The sequence below is a fragment of the Manis javanica genome, chromosome 9 (genome assembly GCF_040802235.1).
Source record: "Manis javanica isolate MJ-LG chromosome 9, MJ_LKY, whole genome shotgun sequence".
Lineage (NCBI taxonomy): Eukaryota > Metazoa > Chordata > Mammalia > Pholidota > Manidae > Manis > Manis javanica.
The window spans coordinates 80,692,264-80,701,806 of record NC_133164.1 but is presented as its reverse complement, the minus strand read 5'-3'; the positions used below and the strand labels follow the sequence as shown (position 1 = coordinate 80,701,806).

Below are 9,543 nucleotides of genomic sequence, written 5' to 3'. Positions count from 1 at the left end.
TGAAGGGGTGAAGACTACACCCTGAACTGGAGGATTTGAATGACAGCATCAAAATCATGAAAGGAGGGAGAAGAGCTGATATTCATTTTGTTTCTAAGACAGTTTTTGCTTTGAAAGTTTTTTGTATTTCAACAAGAAAATAAAATTAGTAAATTTTGTCCTTTACCTTAAAAAGGTAAGGGATGTTTATCCTTATTACTAGAAAAGAGTTTGAACATAGTTAATAACTTATTTTCCAAACATTAGACTTATAGTTGGTGAAAAATAATATATAGTACTAACTTTTCCTTCATCAAATCTTTACATACTGAACTACTAAAAGAAATGATAGTAAATGTTTTGCTGTCAGATATTTAGCTATTGAAGATAAGATGTTCTCAAGGTCGGATTATCAGAAATCAGTGAAATCTAACAACACTGTAGAAAAGAAGGAAAACAATAGAAAAAGTTATTTTCCCATTTACAAAGTAAGAAAAATGATGCTAATAACTCAATGTCATGAGAGAGATTAAGACTGAGTGAAATACTTAGAAAGAAAGCCCTAAAGGGGTGTTGAAATTTTGACAGAGTCAATATTGTACTACTGTAATTTGCTACTTAAAATTTTCCAGGAAGAGCTTAAATGGAATGTAATGATGATAAAGAAGAAACACCTGGATAAATGTTGCCAGATGCCTCTATAAAGATTAATGTACAAAATTTTGAAAATGCTATTGGAATATAGCATAAGTGGTAAATATAGTAATACAGTAAAATATAAGTAGAGCATAAGACCTTTCCTATGTGCAAGTAAACAACCAATCCAATGAACATCATTCAAAGCATGGTACTCTGGTTTATTAGTACTTAAACACATGAAAATATTAATTTGATTATTAAGACTGTTGGTGATAAAATAGGAGTTCCATCTTTTGATTCATGTTTGCTGTTCATTTATCTTGGTTGATAGTTCATTTCCAGGCTTAAATTACAGTCTGTGGAAGAAAGATGAGAGCAAAGGACGAGCCTACAGACTGGAACTCTACAACAGAAACCAGTGTGAGTATCAGGATTTATGTGTTGAGTTGGAACACAAGGTAAGATAATATGTGGTTCAAAAAGGTCAATCAGATTTTTTGGAAGATGTAGGTTATCAAGTTGCATATCTAGAGTTCTGTTTAATAGCCTCTGTGTTGTTCTATATTCCTGAGTCCAAGGAGTAGGCCCTAAGGAGAACAAGAAATAAAGAAAAAGGAAATAAATGGTGGAAGAGAGATGAAGTTAATTTAGTTTGCAAAATGGTGATTGAAGAGTTAACGATAACCTCAAACAAATAGGTTAACTATCTGCATTCATTTCACCATGATTAGTGATAGTAGACAGAGAAAGAAACATCTGAAGATACAATAAATGCAAATACACATGAGAGATATTATGTAGGTTCCTTAGGGTTGAGTTGTAGATGTAGCAACTCTTCTTTCTTTCATCAGCCTGTCATCCATAAGTATTTGTAGAGTAGTTGGTAATTGTCTGTTCTGGCAATTGTTTGTGCCCACCTACCTTTAGAGCCACTCTATTCATGAAGACAGGGATGAAATCTTGGAATCCTTGGCACTGAAAGGCTTAAAGTTCATCCAGTTCAATCCCATGTTGGGGAACAAATTTCCTCCACAGTATATTTCTGACAAGCATTCACTCAGCTTCCCCTGGAACATGATGCAGTGGTTTTAATTCTAGAAACTTTTGGGGGGGGCTTATCATGTGCAAAGAACTGTGCAAGGGACTGAGAGGAAAATAAAATCAAATTAGAAAGGGAAACTTGGAAAAGTCACTGAGTTCATCTTTGAAGTACCTATCCTGATCCAAACAATGCCACTAAAATACATTAAAATGATAAGGCAGTCATTTCCATGTTCCAGAAACAAGTACATGAAAACACAGTGAAGTGCAGGGGGAAAAACTAGGAGTTTCTGAGTCCTGAAATTTCAGAGATGAATGGCAGTTTCATTGTGGTCAAAAAAGCATGTCATGCTTAGTGGGGCAGGGGAGCCAGACTCCCTGTCTAAACCTGAGGTTGGATGCTTTCTCGTATGCCTAAAGGAGCCTGAAAACAGCCACTTGCTGTGTTCTTGCAGTGCTTCAAAAAGAGGAAGGTGTAGGACCTAGACTAAGTTCCTCACTGTCTTGGTGACTGTGTCTGCAGTACCCTCAGCATCACCATAGAACGGAAGGCCAGCGCTGCCAAGAAAAGATCTGAATCTGGACAAGAATGTGAGCAGCAGGTGGAAGCAAAAATGGAAGGCAGTGGAGAGTGGGAGAGGACAACACTGACCTCTTCTCAGACTCCTAAGATGATCAACACTGAGAAAAACAGTCAACAAACCAAAGCTGTAGGATGAATTTACCAGTAATAAAGTACGAATAAGAGAAACCCATTAAAACAACTTTAAAATAAGTATGTTCAATATCCCCCCAGAAATAAAGGAATAGAATCTATGAAATACGTCATTAGGCAAGGAGTGATAATTAACTATCTCAGTTGAAGCTGAATGGGCATCTGATAATATCCAAACTTGTTAACGTAAAAACAAACAAAACACACTTCGTAATAAAAGAGAATGGAACTTCTTTAATCTATAAAAGGATCTCTGTAAGATCTTACAATAAACATAGTACCTTTAGAATTATCCCTGTTAGAATCAGGAGCAAATTAAGGCTGCCCATGATCCCCTCCAAGTACTTGAGGTCCTAACTAATACACTAAGATTTAAAAGTATTTAAGAAAAAAACATTTTCTTTTATAACCTTGAGTAAGGGAAGGATTTCCTTAAAAGACACGAGGCTCAGAAATTCTAAGGATAAAGGCTTGTAGTAAAAGGATTTGTACCAGGTTCATAATAGTGGTTGCCTTTGAGAAAGGGGGCAAAGGGAGCCCAATGAAAGCTGATAAAGGAATTCAACTTATATATCATGTTTTGTTTCTTATGTTGAGTATAAAGTGTTAACAAATATTCCTTCTGATTGATGGATGTATGGGTGCTGATTGCACTACCTTCTGCATTTTTCTGAAAAAAATTTTTTTTTTAAAAGGACAAGACTAATGGCAAAACCCCACAGATAACTAAAAATATAAAGAGTAGCTTAAAAAATATGGGTCCTCTTCTTCAGAGACCATAGTTAACTGGGTTAGATATGATGTAATAAATAATTAGAGTAAAAATCAGAAAAACATGAATGCAATATAGATGTATAATCAAAATGCTATGGGTAAGTAGGTGGAAAAAAAAGGAAGGCAACAATTTGATAAACACTTCATGGAAGAGATTTTGCTGGTGCTGAATGCTCAAAGATACAGCATATTTCCATATCCAGAAAAAAACCTTGATAGCAGAGTTTTCTTGGTTATATAAGGTTTTGCAGGCAAACTGTCAAGACTTGCAGCCATTCTGAGAACAAGGAGTGTGTTGTCCACAGCGATGGAGTGGGAGATGGAGCTGGCTGTGATGCGGGGCAAAGCATGGTGGCCTTGAAGGGCTTAGGGTAACATTCGGACTTGGAACTCCAGGCAAGGAGAGCCATGGAAAAGTTTTTGAGGAGGTTTTTGAGAGAGACAAGTATCTGCCCATTCTGAACTATACCTATGCCAGGTGCGGGCTTCTGTAGCATTTTGAATATGTATTCTTGCTCACTTACAGGTTGAGTAGACCCATGAGTCAAGCTGGACCAATTAATCTTTTTCTTCTAGGACTGAGGATCTGGAATTCAGCAAAGTGAATCAGTCTAGGAGGTGCTTGAGCTGGGATGGCTGGGTGGCCACGTACTTCCCGCAGAGGCAGGGAACAGAGTGCGTGAAGAGCAGAAAGGACTTGAGGGACCAGAGAACCTGGAGAGATGGCCCAGTGCCTTGTGAGGTAAGGTTGTGCTCCTGGACTCTGAGTTCTGGAAAGACCTAAAAGTTGCCTTTTTTCTAAGTGACCAGTGGGCTTTCGTCCCTACCTAAGGCCAAAGGGTAGGATTTGAAGGAGATTAGGCTCAGTGTCTCAAAAGTTACAGAGGAGTCCAGTAAGTACATGACCAGATGATAAAATAAATTTGGACAATTCTAGGGCCATTGATGACCTGTAAGGGAAGTGTTTTGGTAGACCATTGGGGGCAGATGCCAGACTTATTATGTGATGTGATTATGATGTGAGTGTACATTATAGATAGATTTTTATAGGACTTGGTAATTATAGGACAAGAAGTGATAGGGCTATCTATGAGCGAAGCAAAGTCAAAGAAAGACTTCTGTTGCTATCACTCAGGAGGAAACCTGTGAACATCCTTGTAAACTGAAGGGAGATAATAAACAAGGAGGCAGGAATGGCTGTATAAGGGAGAACATTAATGCATAGTAATGATATTATGTATTGACCCACATTTTTGTGCAAAACATACACAGCTGTGTTTGTTCCCTATGACACTTTCCCTGAAATCAGAATGCTGAACTTATACAGCATCCAAGCTTCAGGAGAAAAGAACACCTAGCTAGTGACTCAATTTTCTCCAAGAGAGAAGTAACATTACTTTAATGTCATAATAAACCTTTTGGGTCACATAGCTACTGCTGCATAAAAAACACCTCAACACATAAAAACATACCTCTACATCTTCCATGGCTCTCCTTGACCTACACTCCCACGTTCAGATGTTACCCTAAGCTCTTCAAGGCCAGCATGCTTTACCCCCACATCCAGCTCTATCTTCCACTTCATTGCTGTGGACAAGATACTCCCTATTTTCAGAATGGCCACAAGTCTTGTCGACTTGCCCATGAACCCTTATCTGGGAACACTCTGTGACCAAGGTTTTCCTGAATATTGAAATATGCTGTATCTTTGAGAATTCAGCACCATTGAAGTGTCTTCCATGAAGCATTTCTCCATGCTAGAGATTTAACACCACAATAATTTTTCGTTCCTCACAAGTGTATAGCTTGGCTGGATGGCTCTGCTGATCTTGGCTCAGTTGATCATACTGGGCTCATTCATTCATGCCTCTGTGGTCAGCTAGTGGGTGGTGGTGGGGGGCTAAGTCCCCTTTCACACATTGAGGGCCTTAAATGGAAGAACTCTGGGCTATGTTCCATTCTCCAGTAGGTGAGCGTAGTCTCAGGGTGATCATACAGAAGCACTCCAGGCCTCCAAGGTCTAAGCCTGGAGTTGGCACAATATCACGTCACCTCCTTTTATTGGTCAAGATAAGGGCATCCCTGATTCAGGGAGTGGGAAAATCAGCTCTCCCACTTAGGGAAAGAAGTACATAGTTACATTGCATAGGATATGGGGAAAGGTAGGCCACTAATTGAGGCCATTAAATTAATTAATCCACTGCATTTACAAAGAGCTGAGTTTTTTCCTGTTTGAATGGAGTAGGGGAATATATGAGCTGTCAATGAGGGGTTTTTCAAGGAGAGCATGAGGAGATCAGAAGTTTAGTACTAAAATAGAAGGCTTAAAAACAACTCAGGAACAATTTCCTTATCCATATTTTATGTTCTCATCACAGCTCAGGTTGGTGAGCCTTGTTCCATTCAGGGATATATATACACACGTGTGTGTGCGTGTGTGTGTGCAATATGGGTAATTCAGGGTAATATGAATAGCTCAGTCATACAGAGTAATTAACTTTCTTCAATCCAGAAATAGGGGAATATACAATATTCAAATTCAAAGTACTAACTGTATATTTGGCAATCTAAAAGTCTAAAGAAACATGCAGCTTTTTACTTTTCACACAAATGTCACTTTAGTAGTTTTAGATCAATTCATATTTCTAAAATAGAAATTTATAAGAAAACATAAAATGGAAAATAATCCAAAATGGAAATAATCCAAATAGGTTTTATTTAGGTAGTTAGCATGCAAGTACAGTAAGGTTCTTTTGGATTTTTGAAATTGTCAAGAAGTTAAGAAAGCCATCCTCTGAGAGAGCTCAGAAGGAAAACAGAAGCAGCTCTCCCCAAGAGACAGTTTGTAAATGTATTGGTGATGGACTTTTTCAGAGCACCAAATCCAGTCAAGGGGGCTGGGGAATATACCCCAAGGACTGGAATGCAAAAGGAGAGCAGATCTCAGTGAATAATTTCAGATCCAGGTGGCACAGTCTTTGGGCCTCTTGGCTGGACACAGCCTTCTGGGACAAAGTTTGTATCAGACAGTTGTTGCTTTTTGACATTTCCCATTACAAGAAGCCAGCTCTCCTTGTCCTAATTTCATGGTCACTTAGCAATCTTTTAACATAATTTGCCTTCCTTTGCACATTATAGTGGTGGGAATGTGCTGACCCGAAAATATCTACCTTTTTGGCATTTATTTCTATCAGCAGAATTGGCATTCTTGTTTTTGGCTGGTTCCCTTAGCCTGATCCCTTCTGGGAACATTAACAAACTCAAGTTTTTGGACAATGCTGAGAACTAGACCTAGACTCTGAATCTGGAGACCTCTGAAGTAAGTGCTGTGCTGAGAGACACATCATGTGGAGTCAGCAGGTTTCTCCATGATAGGTCACCAGGAGAGGCAGGAATAACCACCACCTTTCCTGACACCTAGCACGTGTTCTACATATATGCCATTTTTTATGTTCTAGGGAACTCATGTCTGGCTACAGTTATTTGGGGGCATATTATTCAAGAAAATATGAATTGCCTACCTCTAAACTCCCATTTTTCTTTTTCTAGATCTCAAACCTTGGGGATGGTATGGTTGTGTCACCAATGTCTATGAAAATGAGATTAAAGGGATTGACAGATTTTCTTCTGCAGTTTTCATGCCTTTTTCCAAACCCTAGTAGTTGATTCATTGATGGCTGTAGAGGGAAGTGAAGCTGGCCTATTGATATGAGAATCCTTCTTTTGTTTAGTTTTTACAGTTTCTAAGCATAAGTAGAAATATTGTGTACACAAATTTTTAAAAATTCCAGAGAACATACCTGGTTACAGTGTTTTTATGCTACTTTGTGATAGCTTTGTTCTGCTAAAAAAGAAAGTACAAGTGTAAAAATAAATCAGATTTTTACGGAAATTTTAAATCATTATTCAAAATAGCATAATGTGTGTATTGTTTATGAAGCTTTTTGGTATCATTTATTTAAAATTAGTTTTAATTCTTCAATATTTTTTGCAAACTTCTTTCTGAACCAATATTCACATTTAAATGCAATTCTATGCGATTATTTATATCTCAACCCATTGAAGGCAGTCTACTATTGGACAGTCCACTTAGGAAAGCAAAGCTGTAATGGAGAAAATATAATGTGGTGCAGGTAAAATCATTAACAAATGGCATTTAATGTGAAATGAACTTGATGAAAATTATTATTGATAATGAATAGTGTGATAATTTTAGCTGCAATGAACAATGAAATAATTTGAGCTGCAATGGACAATCTGCTTGTGGACTAAGCATAAAATGTTAAGATAAGTTATCTTCAGTTATACTAAAGTGCGTAAAGGAATTCATTCTGTACTTAACTGTTGCAAATGATCCTAAGTATGTGCTAGGAAACAACTACGAATCCTAAAAACACATCTGTGTCACGGCCAATCCTGCTATTGATCAAATAATAAAACAGTTTAATTCAATTATATTTGGAAAAAAATAACATATATACATCTAAAATTATATATAAAATTTTAATGTAATATAAAAATTATGTATATAACAAAAAGACCAAACTAGAAAAAAATAAATCTAAGAAATTTTAAATGAGTATTCCCTGAATAAAACCAATAACTACCTTAACAAAATTACTATCATTTCTACCCATAACAAATAAACATGTTAGAGAACTGCTGCGACTTTTATGTTTCGGTGACCTGCAGAAAGGAATTCTTCTGTACTTTCCATGCCACCAGGGGTTCCTATCCTAACAACTAACTATCCTTACCTAGCTGGTCAATATCAACTTTGCTACTAAGAGTTTGTGAGATTCAGATGAATTATAAAAATAAATGCTTAATAAACATCAGTGTGCTAAAGCCCATTGTTCGTAAGGGACCACTGCTAACATTACCATAATCCACAATGTGGCAATTTCATTTTGATCTACAGCTGTTCAAATAAAAGGGATTTACTACAACAGCTTTTCAAAAATTCTGTAGTAAGTGTACCAATGCATTCTTGCTTATATTTCCATGTAATTTGAATAACAGTATCATTTAAAACAGATGTCAGCTTCTTTGAATATAATCATATGCTTTGTCAGCATTATGCACCCACAGAATAACATTTAAGTAATCTAGGATGAGGTTCTCTGCCTGTGTACCTGTTTTATTGGTGCATTCTTTCCCTTGTTTAAACCCAGCTCATGTTTCTGTTTTCAGAAATATAAGCCAAATATATTCAATAAACATATTATAATAATAATTCTGTTTCCTCAAAACAAGTGAAGACAAGATAAGGTGAGCTAAATTAACTCTGTTTGGATTTCAATCCAGTTTTCTTTGATTTTGTATAATATCAATATTTATTTTTCTAAGGGGCAGGTGGAAACAGTAGTACTCTTAATTCTTTCTGTGTTGGGAGCATTTTGATGTTTATAACACTTAAGACTTTAGAGTTTTAATGATAAACACCACTGGGAAGGATTGGGGTTGCTCTGTAGTATTTGAAGCCCTTATCCTATATCTCTGTTCAGGTAAGTAGCAAGAAGAGAAACAGTCATTCACCCCACTGAGTCCCTCTCTAATTTCATGCAGTCAGGTGATCAAATATGCAATAGTGGTTCTCTTAAGTGTGCCTGTTGTCACAGAAATTCTATGAGGTCTTTAGCACAAACACGTTAAAATTGGACGAAAATAAGTCCACTCCCTTATTAAATGTTCTCAATGGTCTATACTGATGCCTTCTGCTCCCCTTTCTTTTTTTCTTTGCTCCAAATCTCTTTCTTAACTGATTAGAGCACAGAACACCGTTGGTGTGTGTATACTTACACATTTCTATGATCATGGATCCTAACTTAAAAACTGCACTAGCAAAGGGTTTTTACACTTCTCTCTTCAATAACGCTGTTATGTTTCTACTAAAGTACCAGTCTCACCCGGAAAAAAACAGTTCTAGCTTTGAGTTCCGGTGGTCAAAAACAACCCAAAAAGATCATTTGGGAAATTATTATTGTTAATCACGTTAAATTATTCAATTTCTTGTTGAAAGCAACAAACCACTATTAATTTTGTACCTATCAGCTATTACTTGCATCCTAGAATTTATAGACAAGACACCTCTACGAAAGAAAATGTCATTGAAAAAGCCACAAAAGTCTTTAATTACCAGGTATTTAAAATTATTAGCTAAAATAAATGATTGAATAAGTTCCTCTCCAAATCGGCGATAACGCTTTGTGAAAGCCCAACCTTAACCTGTAGGACTGTAAGTTCCATGAGGGTAGGGACCCCGTAGCTCTTGTTCCCTTATCAATCTCGGGCAGCTAGAACAGGGTCAGTCCACGTTTGTTCTCCACGCTTGCAGGGTATCTTTTATTTTGAAATGGCATCTGCGGACGCGAGTGCAGCAAAGTCAAGAGCGG

The 9,543-nt window shown here is 37.0% G+C and overlaps 1 protein-coding gene across 1 annotated transcript in view; it reads left to right on the top strand.

Moving 5' to 3' along the window:
• The first annotated feature begins 987 nt into the window (after positions 1-987).
• The window catches only part of L3MBTL4 (L3MBTL histone methyl-lysine binding protein 4), a 120,352-nt gene continuing 111,796 nt past the window's right edge, over positions 988-9,543 (top strand). Inside the window, exons 1-4 of the mRNA XM_073213285.1 lie at positions 988-1,076; positions 2,183-2,290; positions 3,725-3,890; positions 6,698-6,716. Of these exons, the coding sequence (XP_073069386.1) occupies positions 988-1,076; positions 2,183-2,290; positions 3,725-3,890; positions 6,698-6,716 (382 nt within the window). The remainder of the gene's footprint in view (positions 1,077-2,182; positions 2,291-3,724; positions 3,891-6,697; positions 6,717-9,543) is intronic.